Source organism: Leuresthes tenuis, unplaced genomic scaffold (genome assembly GCF_036924035.1).
Source record: "Leuresthes tenuis unplaced genomic scaffold, fLeuTen1.0.hap1 SCAF_6, whole genome shotgun sequence".
Lineage (NCBI taxonomy): Eukaryota > Metazoa > Chordata > Actinopteri > Atheriniformes > Atherinopsidae > Leuresthes > Leuresthes tenuis.
The window spans coordinates 22,678,445-22,695,773 of NW_027325360.1; the positions used below are offsets into that span (position 1 = coordinate 22,678,445).

At 43.4% G+C, this 17,329-nt stretch overlaps 2 protein-coding genes across 6 annotated transcripts in view; one reads left to right on the forward strand and one right to left on the reverse strand.

The window, feature by feature from the left end:
• The first annotated feature begins 1,246 nt into the window (after window positions 1-1,246).
• Window positions 1,247-3,456, forward strand: LOC140309183 (L-serine dehydratase/L-threonine deaminase-like). Its single transcript, XM_072387008.1, has 7 exons — window positions 1,247-1,399; window positions 1,525-1,564; window positions 1,647-1,786; window positions 2,012-2,103; window positions 2,538-2,765; window positions 2,871-2,995; window positions 3,087-3,456. Exons 1-7 carry the CDS (start codon window positions 1,247-1,249, stop codon window positions 3,278-3,280), a joined length of 972 nt encoding a protein of 323 aa, XP_072243109.1. The 3' UTR covers window positions 3,281-3,456.
• Window positions 3,457-4,805: 1,349 nt separating this feature from the next.
• Window positions 4,806-17,329, reverse strand: part of LOC140310096 (probable E3 ubiquitin-protein ligase HECTD4) — a 35,603-nt gene continuing 23,079 nt past the window's right edge. For all 5 annotated transcript variants that reach the window (XM_072388256.1, XM_072388254.1, XM_072388255.1 and 2 more), the window contains exons 51-76: window positions 17,124-17,260; window positions 16,908-17,034; window positions 16,352-16,489; window positions 16,058-16,194; window positions 15,812-15,972; window positions 15,547-15,728; window positions 15,257-15,462; window positions 15,034-15,164; window positions 14,734-14,939; window positions 14,459-14,638; window positions 12,700-14,093; window positions 12,394-12,601; window positions 12,078-12,301; window positions 11,728-11,873; window positions 11,518-11,621; window positions 10,928-11,051; window positions 10,536-10,726; window positions 9,857-10,003; window positions 9,619-9,738; window positions 9,359-9,514; window positions 9,150-9,253; window positions 8,649-8,870; window positions 8,122-8,288; window positions 7,781-7,976; window positions 7,315-7,537; window positions 4,806-7,027 (exon numbers count right to left, since the gene is read on the reverse strand). In XM_072388256.1, coding sequence (XP_072244357.1) covers window positions 6,891-7,027; window positions 7,315-7,537; window positions 7,781-7,976; window positions 8,122-8,288; window positions 8,649-8,870; window positions 9,150-9,253; window positions 9,359-9,514; window positions 9,619-9,738; window positions 9,857-10,003; window positions 10,536-10,726; window positions 10,928-11,051; window positions 11,518-11,621; window positions 11,728-11,873; window positions 12,078-12,301; window positions 12,394-12,601; window positions 12,700-14,093; window positions 14,459-14,638; window positions 14,734-14,939; window positions 15,034-15,164; window positions 15,257-15,462; window positions 15,547-15,728; window positions 15,812-15,972; window positions 16,058-16,194; window positions 16,352-16,489; window positions 16,908-17,034; window positions 17,124-17,260 — 5,468 coding nt within the window. In that variant the 3' untranslated portion in view covers window positions 4,806-6,890. The remainder of the gene's footprint in view (window positions 7,028-7,314; window positions 7,538-7,780; window positions 7,977-8,121; window positions 8,289-8,648; window positions 8,871-9,149; window positions 9,254-9,358; window positions 9,515-9,618; window positions 9,739-9,856; window positions 10,004-10,535; window positions 10,727-10,927; window positions 11,052-11,517; window positions 11,622-11,727; window positions 11,874-12,077; window positions 12,302-12,393; window positions 12,602-12,699; window positions 14,094-14,458; window positions 14,639-14,733; window positions 14,940-15,033; window positions 15,165-15,256; window positions 15,463-15,546; window positions 15,729-15,811; window positions 15,973-16,057; window positions 16,195-16,351; window positions 16,490-16,907; window positions 17,035-17,123; window positions 17,261-17,329) is intronic.

Genomic DNA, 17,329 nt, shown 5'->3' on the forward strand with positions numbered 1-17,329 from the left:
TTTTCAGTTTTAGTTCTCTCCCCACCCAAAAGAACAGCTTTGTTAGTTTTAAAAGCAAAACTAAGTTACCCATTTTGAAAGAAAGAAAAAAAACATCTTGACATGTTATGATAACATACAACTGGTGGTTGAATGCATCAGTCGATTATATCCAACTATGATAATGATTTTTATGTAAAAATATGGGTTTAATTAAGTCTGGCGCTGTGAAGTGTATGTGAACCCGGGCAGTTACACTGAACCTCTATCTGAAAATGAAGAACTACAGGATGATGCAAAAGGCTGCCTTGAGATCAAATTCCACTAATGCCTGCGTTATATTTTAAGGTAATTTTTGCTTTCAACTCAGACAGATATTTAAAACCCGCCAGCTCGACGTTTTACTGCCCTGAGTCCTGCTCATCCTGAACACCGGATTATTCAGGTTTGAACCGTCTGCTCTGAGGCTGCCTGGAGCCCGCTTTTGGTAGCTGAGGATCGGTGCTAAAATAGTCGCGACTCTTTTGGTAATGCAGCTGTGAGCACAGCTCCTTTAGAGGGGAGAGAACATGCAAACGACTGTGAGTAAAAAAAAATGTCATGGATTGTTTTAAACAACGCCACAAGAGAGTGAAACGAAGTTATTATGGTGTATGAGCAAGTATTGAATACTTTCTTCCTTAGAGAGCGATTTAAAAATGTGCTTTTATCTGGGTTGTATCATTTTGTTAACTGGCCTTTGCGGCCACTGTACACAAGGTCAGTACAGACTGACAATGCAAGTTTACATCAACTCCTGTCACGTCCCTGAAAACAGAGAAAACTCAGGTGAAATTCATCGGATAATTACATTAATGCTCGGTCTGTCCCATCCTGGGAGGGGTCTGATGTCAGAGTGCCTAAAGCTGATTGGTCCAGAGGTGTCCCTCCTTTGACAAGCCCACACCAAAGCAAGTATATATTAATTTAACTTGCAAGACTGTCAGAAATAACATCATTGGGGATCACTGATAATCCAGCCCAGCTTGTTTCCTCATCTTCAACCCGAGTCTGGTAAATTGAAATATGCTCATGGTAATCACAATTAGGCAGCCTGTGTTGGGACAAGCATCAAGAAGAGCCAGCTGACATTTCAATAACTGCCATGGTGGCTTTGCATTCACATTTTCAAGTCTCTCTTGTACCAGTTTGATGTATTGCTTCTAAATAGTTTCTGTGTAGCACACATCTCCTCAAAAATTCCTGTGATTTTCTGTTAAGCAGTAAGATGAAGACCCAGCAACCTCTTCATGTGGCCACTCCAGTGAGGCAGAGCCTCGCATTGACCAAGGTGGCTGGGACCTCTGTTTATCTCAAGCTGGATTCCTCTCAGCCAACAGGATCCTTTAAGATCAGGGGCATCGGTCATCTCTGTAAAACTGTGAGTAATCTAATGTGACCTGTCCTGTTTTTAAAAGGGGGGTGTCACTGACGAAAAGATTCTCCAGTCTGGACACTGGCTTTTTGTCAACTTGTGTTGACTGAGATGTTTCTTGTTTCCTTTAGTGGGCAGAGCGAGGATGTGAACGATTTGTCTGCTGTTCAGGTGAACATGAGAGCAAAATATCTTCAATCTTTGTTTGACCATGTTTCCAAATGTATTGTTTTGACGATTTGGGTCTCAACAGGAGGAAATGCTGGTATGGCAGCTGCTTATTCTGCACGCCAGCTTGGTGTACCTGCAACCATAGTGGTTCCAAATGTCACACCAAACCCAACAGTGGAGAGGCTGAAGGATGAGGGCGCCACTGTTGTCATTCATGGCAAGGTTAGAAGTCCAATTTATTTATCTATTCTTTAAAAAAAATCTATATCAGTAAGTGGTTGTTCAAAGTTATGCAGCTTCTGTCTTGTGTTTCCTCTTCATCCATTGATTACATTTAGGATAACTGAATGTATAAGAATAACAGAGTATAACAGTGTAAAGTGTTTTTGATTTGTCCCACCAAAGTAATGCGGAACTGCAAATTATATGTATATATTTTTTTTTAAGGCTCTGAATGAAAGCATTGAATATGGACAGCAGCTTGTGGCGAACAACCCGGGCTGGATATTCATATCCCCCTTTGATGACCCCCTCATATGGTGAGTCTCAGTCGGCTTTGCATGACTGACATTACTGTGCACAGTTCAATGCAGAGGAAATGGTGCCATCAAGAGATGAGGCGTGTGTATGACTGATACTAACATTTATCTTGTCATGCACTGTCATCCAAACATGGAAAAGTTGCTGTGGATGAATGATGTGCGATGTCAGGAGGTATGTTATCAGAGCTTACTTTGAGGGGTTTTCAGATAATTTACTACCTTTTTTTAGGCATAAAGGTTAGTGTCAAATGCTGCCATAAACTGGTAAAATCATAGGCTGCTTAATGTACAAGCAGTAACGCACTTGAATTTTAGGAAAAACGCCACTTTAAAAGGGAAAGATGAATCCGGCCACAGCATGCACAGATTACCTGCATTACTGTGAATTCCAGCGTTGCATCTGAAGGAACTAATTGTGTTTGTGTGCAAAGGGAAGGCCACACGTCTCTGGTGAAGGAGTTAGAGCATGACTTAAGGGAAAAGCCTGGGGCGATAGTGCTGTCAGTGGGAGGCGGAGGCTTGCTGAATGGAGTGGTGGAGGGACTACGCCGGGCTGGCTGGGATGACGTGCCTATTGTAGCCATGGAAACCATTGGTGCACACAGCCTCAATGCAGCCATGAAGGCTGGACAGCTTGTCACTTTACCTGCAATTACTAGGTAGTACACATGAGCGCCATTTAAAAATGCTTTCAAGCGATGTCTGGCTTTTCTGCCTCTTTTGCTGTTCTTGATTTAAAATTGCTCTCATGTTTGGTTCTGCAGTGTTGCAACTACACTGGGTCTGACGAGGGTCTCTGCACAGACTATGAAACTAGTGAACGAGCATGCTGTTTTCTCAGAAGTTGTCACAGACCAGGAGGCTGTAAAAGCTGTCGAGCGCTTTGTAGGTGAGTATCGCCTGAGCAGCTGAGCCACAGACTTGAGGTGACGACAGTCGGGCATGAATCTGATCTCTCACGGTATTTCATCTTTCTGCAGATGATGAGAAGATCCTGGTGGAGCCTGCCTGTGGCGCTGCCCTGGCAGCTGTGTACAGCGACATCATCAAAAGGCTGCAGGACAATGGCAAGCTGGCACAGCACATGGGCCCAGTGGTGGTTGTGGTGTGCGGTGGCAACAATATCAGCATGGAGGAGCTGAAGAGGCTAAAGAAACAGCTTGGCATTATCTAGGGTCTACCTAGGGCCCTCCTGACCTTTTTCTCCGTTACCAGGCCTCAGTCCCTAAACCTTTTTGTTCACATGCTCCAAATCATTCCAGACTAAAACTCTTGTGAACACTGAGACAGACAAGCGTAAGGGTACGTGTGGTAATGAGGGGATTGTCTTTTAAAAAACAAAACAGAAGGTTAGGGTAGTTTGTCTATACAAATCTTAATTTAAAGAAGTATTGTGAATAAGTTACAATAACATTGTCACACTGAGTTTGCTTCCCAATTGTACTTGATGTGTTTGCTTTGTAAAATGCTTCTGTATTGTACTGCTTTTGTACTTGAATGTCTTGACCATCTAATAAATTATATTCCTCTGCCTTCTAATCATCTCTATGCCTTGTTATTCCTCAGCTAAAACCACTTTCTCGCACCATGCATCCATTGACTCATTCAAATTGGACACAATTTTTTTTGTATGTGTATCGTCAACAAATGCTTAAATGGCAAAATAGAAAAGTACTCTATGTGCGCATACAATATGCATTAAATCTGTTATGTAAAGCACTTATCACCCACTAACTAGACAGAAAATGTTCAGTCATTATTTGAACGCCAGCTTTGTTCTAACCTCCCCTGTATTGCCTGTCTGTTCATACATTTGTGCAATTAATAGCCTGCATCTCTAATTAAATTTCTAATAGCATTCCTTTTGCCTAAGGGAGTGGTACAGTAGAGCTCTCCACACTTTTGAATTATGTAATATTTGGAAAGTGTGTTGACAGGGTGGCTAGGGCTGGGTCTTTTTCGTAGCAGCTCATTGGACTCAGGGTCATTGGAAAAAGGGGGGGGGTTGTGCCAGAATTGGAGGGGACACCCGTGTTCGCAGGTTACTCAACTGGTTGTTTTGGAGCCAACAAGTCAAACTGCTGGAGACATTCCTGGAGATCCTCCTAAATAACACTTTGGAAATTGAATTAAAAATTGACATACTACTTATAAAAGTCTTTTTTCCTGAGCATTAGCTACATTCTTCACAGCACAGCCACCTCATCGTGGTTTATCTCAAAGGTAAGAGCGATGCAGAAAACATCAACACTCCTCACAGCTTGTTGATGGTTTCCTTTGAATGTAGCATATAAAGGCTCAGAGGAAGACAAGTGACGTCTGTGAGGAGCATGACTACAGATCCAGTTAGAACTGGCCTGGCCAGGCACCTGCTGTTCCCTGAAGGTGTCTGGTTTACAGTCAGTGATGTAACCACACGCTCACAGGCCTTACGTGAAAAGCATGTTCTATAGGAGACAAAACATGCTTCACAGTGATCATTCATCATGGTGAACATTCATTGTCTATGCAAGCATGTGACAGACATGTCTTCTATTTAAGTCAACTGTGGTCAAACATGCAACCTCCCCATTTGTGTCAAAGACATCCAATAAAAGTTTGTTTTTCTCACAAACTCATCTGAGCAATCCGACTAAAAATAGGACCACAGAAACATAATGCCTTGGTCAAAGTAAAAAAGATAAAATGAACAAACAAAGAAATTGTACATGAAGACATTTCTTTATTATGACACAGAAATCTTAAATGCCATTTGATTCTTTACATCTGTATAATCCATTTTAGATATGTTACGTTTCTGATGTGCAGAGGTAAGACAGTAAAAGTTAAGTTAATGCAACCATAAATAATTGTAATAAATATCAAGTAAATGTACAGCACACATTTTATCGCAACGCCTCTTTTTATGGATATGTCCTTTTTATAACCTTATGTACCCCCCTTGAGGAGGAGGAAGTCAAAGATAGAGCATCCCCATTAGCAGCGGTATATCACCCTTCAAAAGAACTGAATCAAAACCAAAACTTGCAAGCAATTCAACAATCCAATTCAAGAAATGTAAATTCTGTCGAGTTTTATCAGTTCTATCCAAGAAAAATGGCAATTTTACCCACACAAGAAAACATGTTTCACCATGAGTAGAAGAAATTGAATCCATCTGAGAACGAGACAAAGGTGATAAGATTATTGGTATTTTCCAAAATTCATAAAAAATAACACCACAACAAACTGGATATCCAACAGACATCACCTAGTTTGCTCATTTTAGAATCTTTTCTTGGAAGAGTAGTGCAAACCAAAAACAAAACCATAAGGTGAAGTGAGAAGCAAGTTTAAAAACTGCCATCAAACATAACTTCAGTCTATTTACATTTTTTCTAGTTCATTTTTACACAGCTAAACATTTGGTTATGGGTAAAATTAAAAAAAAACCTAAAAAAAAAAAAACAGCAGACTTCTGTTCATCTTTGTTCAGGTAAACTATGAAAAGGCAGAACTCAAGATAGTCCACCACCACTCCCCCAGTGTATGTGTGTAGATTGTATGTAATGGGGAGCAGAGGGGGGGGGGGGGGGGCTTGATGCACATTCAGTAGCACACAAACAATGTGGGAGAGCAGCTCATGAGATCCCCATCCCATTTTTAGAAAGCCACACAGGTTTCACAGATCTGAAATGCAAGTAATATCTGAACCAGGAGGCCTCAGTTATCATTCAGTCCACTCACCTTTTATGCTGCCACTGCTTCTCAGATATCAAAAGAATGAAGAGAAACTTCATAAACTGACAGATTAATATGAATTTTTACATTACTTAAATATTCTCTCTTCGGAGACTTTAATAAAATGTACTCAGATTACATAGGCATAAGTTAGTCTGTCCATTAGGTCATTGTTTTTTCTTTTTTTCAAACAGGCAGTAAAACTACATAAGATCGTGTACAGCACTTGTTCACATCGTCTGCCTGCTTCTAGCGAATGCGATCAAAAGCAGGCATTACCACACATTTCCTTTCCCGTTTGAGTAATCGTACCTTTGTCTCAAAGGTAAGATTATTCTTTGAAAATCATTTGGGTTTTCCTATCTCAGACAACCAGCAAAATCCTCTCAATAGGGAGCCCCTACAGCAAAGGCATGGTTCAGACCATCGACCCCCATAAAGAGGGAACAGAGGGAGGCAGCTGGGTTAAGCATTAGGAGTGGAAAGGTTTGATTGTTACCTTTATGGCAATGCCAACTCCAGCAACTCAGAGAGAGCTAGATTTGCAGAAACCACTCCTAAAGTGCCAAACATTAAGCAATTGAACATGCAACTGCAAAGTGCTGATCTGAAGTTATCCCATTATGTTGTTTTATTCACATACCGAAACCCTCTGTTTAAAAGGGTTAGGAAGGGGAAAGAAAAGGTTAACAAAAAAGTCTCACAGTTGTATCACTTAAATGCCATTCTCAAACTCAGTGCAACTGGATCAGACTTATTAGCAACGTCTGTCCTGATTCAGCTCGTCGTCCCTGAATTCCCTAAAAGAATATCTGTCAAGCATAAGCATGAAATGCAAGATTGTGTAAACTGCAACAAAAATGCAGGGATGACCAAAACATTAAATGCTGCCGGATAAAAAAAATGCTATTTCATTTACTTTCTGGCTTGTTGTTACAGAACAGCATGTGGTGGCCTGTCTAAGAGGAAGGTTCAGGAGAGTGGGGACAATGGTTGGAGGAGGTTAAAAGTAAGGGTGACATGTTAGGTACATATGCTTGGGAATGTTGGGTTGTCAAGTCTTCTTAGCCGCTCAGAGGGTCTTCGCGGTAGTGGATGGCGTAGCGTAGTTTCTCCAGCATCACATCCAAAGAAGTGTACTGGGGCAGTTTCACCATGAACATACAAGTCTCCACTCGAATGTAGCGTGAGTCTGGCTGACCTGGAGAGGAAACAGAAACATTTAACCAAATTCACAGGAAAATACCACAAAATAGCACAGGAAATGCCCATGGAACTGCAGAAAGCCAATTAATTTCTGTGTAACGACGGGTGTTGAGCAATCTTATCCGTGGTACATCTATCAACTCGAGTCTGTCTCAAGTTAGAATGCAAGACGAGTTGTTCTGTAATCGCTAACAGTAGTTTCTGCACCAACAGCACTGATACGAGTGTCACACATAGATAGCTGTCCTCAAGCACAATCAGAGCCCTGTTGAGAGCCTTTACCTGCAGCTCCGTCAGGAGGGGCGATCTTCATGGGGTACGGGGGAACGTGGGCGGTGTCTGGTCCCCCGTCCTTGCAGGGGCAAGTGAACGGGATGCGCTCCTGGTTGCACGCAAACTTGATGAACTTGCAGAGCTCTTCCTGAGTGAACATCTCCAAGGCGGTCCAAAAGAACTCGATGTGCTGGTCTGTCTCCATCAGACCAACTTGATACATTGTGTGAGCCTACACAGGGAGAGAGTGGCTGCAATTAGGAATTAGGAATGTCTAACATCTAATAATATCAGGTGACAGCATTAAATAGTAAAACTATGTTTACTACATGCACAACGTCTGCTGGCATAGCTCACCATCATCATTTTACTCACCTAAAGCAGGTTCATTTGAGGGGATAAGAGATGTTTATATATGATTTGTAATGCAGTAAGAAGATTTGAAGACACACTTTTACACAAATATAATCTTCACCTTGAGGAACTCCAGGTTGATGTAAGGCAAACCACAGGTGCGCAGCTCGATCTCTAGAGGGCTGAGCATGGTGAGCAGCTGCAGAGGAATGATGGAACTGAGCCCTGCACGCACGGCTGTCATACACTCCACATTCTGTAGCTCTCTCAGACGAAGGCTCCGCACTGCCCGTGCATACACATCCTTGTTCTCCCAGCTTAACACACACACACACACACACACGGGAAGTGTACACAATGAAAACACACTGTAATGTGCTGTGGCTTTCAGGTAATGTCCACTGCATAAAGATAGCAGCAACAAGAACATAAATGGTACTAATCAGCTGAGCTGGAGTGTACCTGACAGTGAGGCTGTGCCCTCCCTGACAAAGCTCCACCTCTTCACCAGTCATCGTGACGTACGTGAAAGTGCAGCAGGGCCGGCTTGGGGAGTCTGGGCTTTCACCTGAATGGTGCTGGGAGGAGATTTCGGCACACAGGGCCTCAAGCTCACTCTCATCAGTCACCTGCAGAGTTGGAGAACATGTCACTAGATCAATAAAAATAATAAAAGGGAAGGACAGAGGCTTTGCCTGAAATCACACACTCACACTTGTCATTTTGAGTGCATTCACACTGTGTGCAAGTACACATGCAGTGTGCTGCAAGTACCTGGGTGGTGACCTCAGATCTAATGAAAGATAGCTAAAACCAGACTTTTCTGTAAAGTGCTGATGTTGTTTCAGCCTGTATGAGGTTTACACTTAATTGCCAACATCACTGTGGTATTACCTGTGTAGAAGTATTACATTTGAAACAACACTACTTCAACAAAAACAAGTTAGCACAGTAAACAACTGAATTGAAACACAGGGATAGTCCCTTACATTTTCAAATTTCTTGACATAGTTGTAAGTGAGCATGTCAGCTTCCTGCAAGTCCTGCTCTGGGTCAAGAGGTTCGCCCACCAGGCCCTTCCAAAAGGAGCCTAACAAGTCCAAAGGAAGTGGCACATCTGCACGAATGGCTATGCCAAGTAGCTGACCAAAGAAGTGCAACAGCTGTTCTTCTGCATAGCTGATAGGGCAGGGAGTCAGGATGTACTTCCCCTAAGAACAGCAACGAAAAACAAAGGAAAAGAAAACAGAAATATGAACATAGGATGATTTTAGAGACTGTACTGCGATAAGACGGCACAATTTGAAATATTTCCTGCCAGCGAAATGTGACTTTTCTAATTAAAAAATGACGCACGTTGGATTTTAAAACCCGGTAGAGAACACTGACATCTCGTGCAGTAACAGGCTGGTCGAAACTTGATTTCATGCACAGTATGCCTTGTTGAGAAGAACAAACACAGCAAAAACAGATCACGGTGAAAATGTTACCTTGTTACGATTGGCTGCCGCACTGGGACAGGGGAGCAACAAGGAGAGCGCAGAGCTCTGTAACTCCTTACACACCTGCCACAGGAAGTGTCTAAACGAGCCACCTGAAATGACAACGTATTCATAGCAGGTACAGTTAGGCTTGGAAATAAATTGATAAATAATTGACTACCTTGAAGTTAAGCAAAAAAACAGCAAGAAATTCTAACTTGTGCCATGAACTTCCTCTCCAGTGAAGCGGATGTTGAAGGCATAGGTTGGGTCTCCTCCACTGGCGAGTTTCACACAGAGTTGGGATGACGGCACACAAGATAGCTGGCGTGCTGCCTGGCAGAAATATGTGTTCTCTGATGATCTGATCTCACCTGAGGGACAAATGCCAGATGCACAAAAAGAAAGCTGCAATGTGAGAAGGAGCGAAAAATGGGGTGGGGGGGTTGGGGGGTGGACAGGTGACAAGAAAGCCTACCTCCGACAATTTCCAGAGGGTCCAGTGTAATCTCTGGAGCAGCATGGTCAGCTGTTCGCTGCACCGTGGCATTCAGCACTCTGTTCATTATGGTGACCTTTGTGTCGTAGAAGATCAGACCTAATACCAGAGAAGACAACAAGATTCTAAAATAATACAATACAATTACATAGTTATACAGTTCTAATGTGCACAGGTGGCTTTGTCACAACTTTGCATGTGCTGAGGTCCTGCTTACCTTTAGCCTCAGACAACAGCGCAGCAATACTGTTCTGATACGTGAATGTCTGTCTCAGCTCCACCAGTGGAAGGAAGAAACTCTCCAGAGTGTTGTTGAGGGACTGCAGCAAAGCAAAGCGCAAACGCAAACTCTCCACAGGTACATCTGAAAGAATCCGTTAATACATAAAAAGTTATAGTAGACTAATAAATCAAGGGAGAAAATACGCAGCACATTGCAGATGACAGTGTAGAATCAATTTACAGACAATCTCATCACTGTGGGCTACAGCCGCCCACAGTGATGAGATTGTCTGAAGGAAGAGCAGTCGCCCACCAATCGGAAGGTCGGTGGTTTGACTCTGGCTTCCCCAGGATACATGTCGAAGCGTCCTTGGGCAAGACACTGAACCCCACGTTGCCCCCCCAGTGTATCATTGGGGGTATGAATGTGTATGAATGATTAGAAATTATTAGAAAGCACGTAGTTAAGTATCTTAAGACGTGCTGTATGAGTGTGTGTGAGTGGGGTGAATGCGGCATGTAGTGAAGTGCTTTGAGTGGTCAGTTAGACTATACAAGTACAAGTCCATTTACCATCCACTGCAGAAGGGGGAAGGGTCTTCTTTAATAATTTGCATCTCTTGAATCAGTCAAGGTAAATGCATTCTTCATGGGACTGCAATCAGTGCACTTACTGAGCAGAGAGGCCACACGAGGATCAGCAGCATCACTGGGGTCCAGATACACTTCATGGGGGTGGAGTCTTGCAGGTGTGATAGCCAGGTGACGACACAGCCTGTTGATATACTGCACCAATGCCACATCCATTTCCAAGCTCCACTTTCTACTGGCCTTTTGGGCGTGACGAGTGTCTATACAGGTGCACCTAGTAAGAAGACACAGGTGCTGTTAGATAAAGGGCTCTAACTTTTACACATTAGTTTTTACAGTCACTATAAGAGTGCTGTCTTGCAGGTAATACCATTAACTCATCAAACCTATGTTTTTAATTGATTTTTACTTTTTGAGGGTCAAAGCACATTCTTTACAGGTACTCATCTTTAGGGCATGACTCTCAAAGTCTCACCTTTCAAAGTGAAGGTCATAACCACAAGCCAAAATGGCCCTCCAGAGGCTGCGGACGTCCTGCTTCGCACGGTCAACAGCAAATTTATGAAAGCCTTCCAGCGTGAGGTACTTCTCCTCTGGGACTAAGGAAAGACAGTATCACAGCAAAACTGTGACATTTAGACAATTCTAACTGTTTACCAAAACACATTCAAGTTTTCGCAGTATATGTGTGAATATGGAAGTGCAACCTCGCAGCTTTATTTTGAGGGCATTCACTTCCACTTCATCCTTATTCAAGGTCAGGATAGACGTTAAAGCTCTTAAAAGTATAGAAATATCTTTTAAAAGTGATTGTCTCCACTATAGGACAAAAGTTATAGATAAACTGTAAAGGGAATTGTGAATAAGGCGTTAACAGTTAGTTTAGCTTCACCTCTCAATGTTTCACATGGTTTCATTTAAAATGCAACACAAATATCCGACACTTTACTACTGGTATAACTCCTCGGCACTTTTAACCTTTATTGGTGACATTTTGAAAACATTCTAACAACATATGTATTGAATGATACGTGCCAAAGTGTGTGTGATTTCTTTTTTGACAACCTTCAGTTTTTTTAGCAGGAGATTTTTCGACATCTTTCTCATCAGGTCTAGATTTCTCTGGGGATTTTGGCTTCAAGACTGTCTTCTTCTCACTCAGTGCAGTTCTGGTGGACAGAAGAGACAAGCAAAATAAATTCACTTATCGTGTCTGTGTGTTTACGTCCCAACAAACATGCCTACTTCTTAAGTAACGTGTGGGAAATGACTCACCTGACACTGTTGAGCACAGACTTTTCCTTGGTGGGAGGCTTGGTAATGGGTCTCTTTGTACTCACTACCTTGGCTTGATGCTGTTCTTTTCCTGCCTTGCTGTACTTGTTCTTGTTTGACTTGGGAGTTCCATACTTCCGAAGAATCTGAGTGGAAACAGATTCTTTGTTATGGGTATGTGAAGCAAGAACAGATTTAAGGGCTGACATTAGTTAGTGTTCGAATTTCAATATCACCACTGATGAGTATAAAGCAATTTCATGAGTAGAGGCAAATGAATGGAGTAGAGGGCAGGGGATCAAAGTGAAGGGAAGAAAGCTGGGCCTTACTGTTCACCACTTGTTACAAACCTGAGTAAGTTGGTCTTCCAGCACTTTCTTTGGAGCACGAACATTGGTGAAGAAAGTATGGAGCAGGTTGCCTGGTGTCTGAGAGTTTATCTGCTCTTTGCTGAGGTAAATGTCAGACACTTTAACGGGCTTGGCTGGCGTGAGGCTGAGCATCTGCTCCGAGTGCACACAGCTCTTAAAAATATCTGTGAGGACATCTCGCGCTCCAGGCACAAGCTTGTCACCTTGATGGACAGAGATACATCATTTTAGATTTTAGTTTAGCAGAAATAATGGCACTGAGTAAAAGCTATAAGTATCTGAGTTCAAAATGAACCTTTGATTGACTTGTCCAGGAAGTAGTCTTCAAGTGCAGAGCTTCCCTGTGTGTCAAATAGGCTTTGGTTGACACTAGAAGCAGTGAGGATCTCCTCATTGGTCAGCTCCATGAGCTCCTCCTCACCTTCCAGACTGGACAAGCCAATCAGGTCACTGCTGTTGAAAAGACTAGCACGAATCTTTTCCACCTTCGCCCGAGAGCGAACCTATTTTTCCCAAAAAATAAATGTAATGTCTATTGATTAAACTCCAAAAAAACAAAATAAAACAGACTGAATCTTAACAACTCTCCAAATCAACCTACCTCAATGACAGCATAGCCTTTGATGGGCCTGGCCTCGACTGCATTGCTCTCCAAGGAAGTGACTGTGTGCATTGAGCCCCCTTCCGACACAGATGGTGTTTCTGCACTATCGAGAGGCTCTCCAAAGCTGCCTAAACTGCCTAGGCTTCCTGTGCTACACAGAGAAGTATCTAGACTGTCCTGACTAGAAACTGTCTGAGGGTCTTGGGGGCCCTGTTGAGGGTATGTGACAGCAGAAGCAGCGGCAGGGGTGAGAGGGGGAACAGCTAAAAGCTCCTGATCAACAGAAAGTTCACTGGCAGTGCGGGAGACCCCTTGAGATGAGCTGCAAATGGAGGTCTGGCTGGTAGAAGCTGAGGCGCTCACACTCATAGCTGGAGTGACACTGCTGGAGCTGTCAGGACTCTCCGGACCTCCATTGTTGGGGAAGGTTCGTTCAGGTTCTGGACCCACTTTGCCATCCTGGGGGCTCGACACCCCAGCTCCTGTTTTCTTCTTGGGGTCTTCCTCCTGCAGAGGGATGAAGACTTCATCTTTGAAGAGCCCTCCATGTGCATTGCAGGCCCTGCGGATAGCATTTCGAACCACAGCCTCCTCCAGGTGTGTGGGGATACCTGAGAGCACCAGGAGGCGACTATGGGCAGTGGGACCCACCAGCGCTTGGCAGGCATCTGTCACTGCATCGCTGGTTACACTTAAGCCCTGCGGGTCCTTGTTGGCGAGATGTCTCAAAATCATGAGGAGAGTGAGACAGCGGTGGAACCACAGCATGTCCTCAGGTTTACTTCCTGCCATGTTCAGCAGAGCACTGTCACTCTCTGACAGCCTTGCACCTCCACTCCCCCGTTTCCCAGAGACTACGGCTGCTACTGCAGCTGCAGCTCTCTCACGCTTCATCTTCACTTTCTTACGTTTAGATAACAGACTGGGGCTCTGTGGTGTCTGGCCTGGGGATGATGAAGAGGATGAAGAAGAGTCACTAAGGTTAGGGGCACTGGTTGAGGACAGAGCTCCCACTGACGAGCTGCCAACATTGAGGGGAAGCGTGACCTCTGCCACAGCCAGACACACCTCCATTAGGGCGTGGAAGTAGGTGGAGAACCGGCTCTGCTCCGCCCCCAGTGCCAATGCAACACCTCCAGATGAAGATCCCCCTGCTCCAGCCCCTCCAGCAGTCCATCCCTGAGTTTCTCGGTCATATAATTTGCGGAGTTCTGTCTGCAGAGCCATGAGCACTGCGAGGCAGGGGTTAAGTAGAAGAGCAATGGAGCTGGAAAGACCCGCAGGGCTCTTACGCTGCTCCAAGTGGTGGATCTTCCGTAAAAGTTCAGCTAACAAATGAAAGACGAGTTCTTTGATGGAGGGAGCCAGATCGGTGGTCCAAAGCAAACCGCCTGAGAACATAAGCAAAAATAAGAAAATTGCAGAAAATTTAGAATCTTGGGAAAGTTCTCTTCATGTATGCTAAATTCAATATTTGGCAGATCTAGTGGTTAAGAATCATTTATAAGTGAGGTTAATTGGCTCACAATCTGTTATTTTTTTAATCTAAGAAAAAAAACTTTTTCACATACAAAGATTACATAAAAAAAACATTTATTTATTTATTTTTAATTCTAAACTCTAATAATAATAATACAAATAATAATAGGTAATATTCAAACCGCTTGTTAGATCATTGTGTAATATTTTCCTGTGGTTAAATAAACATAAAGCGTATTTATATACACATTTTATGAATAAAAGGTGTGCATCCTACCTAGCAGCTCTACCACCTGCAGCAGCACTGATGAGGGCACAGTGTCCAGCTCATCCTCCGATCGATCACTGCTCTCCCCCAGCTTCCATGTCAACAGTTGTTCAGCAAATGCCATGGCCAGAGGAAACTCTAGTGGCAAGGAGTGTAGCACCACTACAGCACCAGGGGGGGGCGACACTCCTACAATCAAGACAAGGGTTCAAGTTACTTTTTTTTTTAAGAAAGAAAATCTGACATTGCTGCTATGAATTTTCTTTGAAGACCAAAATACTCACCCAGTTTGATGTGCACTTTATCAGTGGGGATGATAACAGAGGGGTACTGGTTGGTGGTGGGAGGGGGAGTAAGGCCTGTGTTGGTAGGAGAGGCATCCAGAGGATAACACACAGCCTCCATCAGATTTAGCTGACCATTTCTACGCACTTTGTGACCCAGACCATAGACCATGACTCGAGCCCAGGGGGCCTTGTACAGGCTTGAGCTAATGGAGTAGAACATCAAAATTAAAAGAAAATAGAAAAAAAGAACACAAATGAATTGATAATTCCTGATCTTATTTATCAAATGTAACTCACTCCTTCCGGCAGCCAAGCTGACTTTCTTTGCAAGACACGATCACAAATGCGGCACCTGGAAAACTGACGTCCATGCTAACCTTTGACTCTGTCACAGGGAACTCCTCAGATGTAAACTGTTCAGGTGCATTCTGTAAAAGTTACCAAATTACAAGAATGGTTTATCAGCTGGTGGGTATGTAGGCAGACTGTATTGCATCATGCACTGGCTGGCAGAGCTGACCTGTAGGAAGCAGCAGATCTGCTTTGTGAGCTCCAGTAAACTTTCCTCTCCTTGATGCAAGGCACGGGTGATAGCCACTGTCAACCATTCCCGGATGGGTTGAGCATTGCCCTGATAAAACAGGTCTGTGGGAGAGCAGCTTTGGCCCTCAAGGTTGTGAAGCACTGACTGGGCCAACAGAATAGAACTAGAACTAATGGTGCCATCTGCAGGAAGAACAAAAATGGTATATTTAGCATAGGAGAAAATTTGTATGATAATGAGAGATGCACAGATTTATTTGCACTCACCAGGTAAGGGTGGAGCCAGCAACTGATTCGACAGAAGCTGCAGGTGTTCCAAAGTGATGTCACGGATAGCAGGTATGTGGAAGAGACGAGTGAACGTGTGGGGATTTTTGGGGGCAAAGATGTTCAGCAAGGCCATACGGCAGTACAATCGGGCCAGTGCGCTCTCACAGCGAAGAAGTTCCCTAAAGCAAAGCAGTAAAGCATATTCTGAGTTCAGGTGAAGGCTTCAGATCTAACACACTAATACACACTGAATCCATGCTACCTATGAATCTGAATGTTGCTACTGTCCAATGAGACTAAGCCATTGGCCGCAGTGCGTCGAGATCCAGCAGGTGGGCGTTCAAGCATCTCAATAGGGTACCAGTATCTCACCAGCACACCCTCACTGCGCAGGTATGTCTCCACCTGCACCAGTTCATTCGCCTTAAAAAAACATACACACAAACAAGTTAAAAATAAATATACCGTGATGGTAATAAAACACAGAACTACAAATGATTGTACTTACAGAGTCGACATCCAGCACCACACCATGCAAACCAAAAGTTTTTAACATGCCACGGATGGCAAATTTGGGCAGTGCTGTTCCCCCTGTAGTGCTGCTGGTATTGTTGCTGTCAGGGCAGCGGATGACCACAGTCAACCCTGCGTTTAAAAAGTGTGTTACCATCAAGGTCAGCAGAATTCCATCAAACTACAGTCATTTAGCAGATTTGACTTACATTAAAAGCACTCAATCCTTTTAGAAAGACGTATGCTCAGTGTTATCTGTTCACAGCAGTTCATCCAGTTTGAACCTTACCTTTGCGAACTTTGTCAATAGTGAACTTGTTGGCCTCATCCTTGATGTCCTCAATAGTAGGGAGGTAGAGATCACGAGGAATGCCACCATTCTCTTCATACAGGAACTCCACTGTTTGTCTTGCAATGTCAACCATGCCTGTTTTCAGGGAAAACCCACCAGAGTGTCACAGATGAGAAGAGAAACACGAACAAACAAGCCTTGGAATGGACATCGACAAGTTTATCTCAAAAAGGTTTCTACTTAACTGAATACTTGACCCCAGCTCTTATTTTTTGGTTATTGTCTGATTTGTTGAAAGACAGACATTTAAGCCATACAATCTTATATTCTCCATATCTATTCAGTTCTGTTTTTCATAAAAAAAAAACATTATCACTAATTATTACTAAGTAATGTCACAATGGGGGTGCCAGTAACATTAAACCTTGTGAAATTGTTTATTCTTAGTTCAATCGAATGAGATTGACATTGTAGACTAAATGTTTTGTTATTGTAATTTGCTGTTATGCTACACCTTCTAATTATGTTACAATTATACATTTTCATTCTTTACCCAGCTGCAGAGCTCCCTTGATTTGGTCCAGGCCAGATTTCCTCTCTGCCTCATTACGGAACCGCCTACGAATTGTAGGGAACACTTTTGTCTCCCAGGCCTTCACCAGAAGAGCATAGTGATCCTCCTAATGTCAAACCCAAATCAAGGTTAATTATGAAATACACATTAAAACCATTTTTATACTCGGCTTGGAGCAACAGAGATTTCACTAACCCTCGGGACATCCTCATCGTCCTCATCGTCGCTCTCATCATCTGCGATTGGTGGGGGATGTGGGTCAGGCCCAGAAGTGACAAGGTTCTCGTAACTAAGTTCCACCTTGTAGTAGCATGACAGGTCACTGTTGTACTCTGTGCCAACCACAAAGGTCAAAGAGAAATGTTGGAATAAACAAAGGTTACCTACTTGCAAATAAGCAA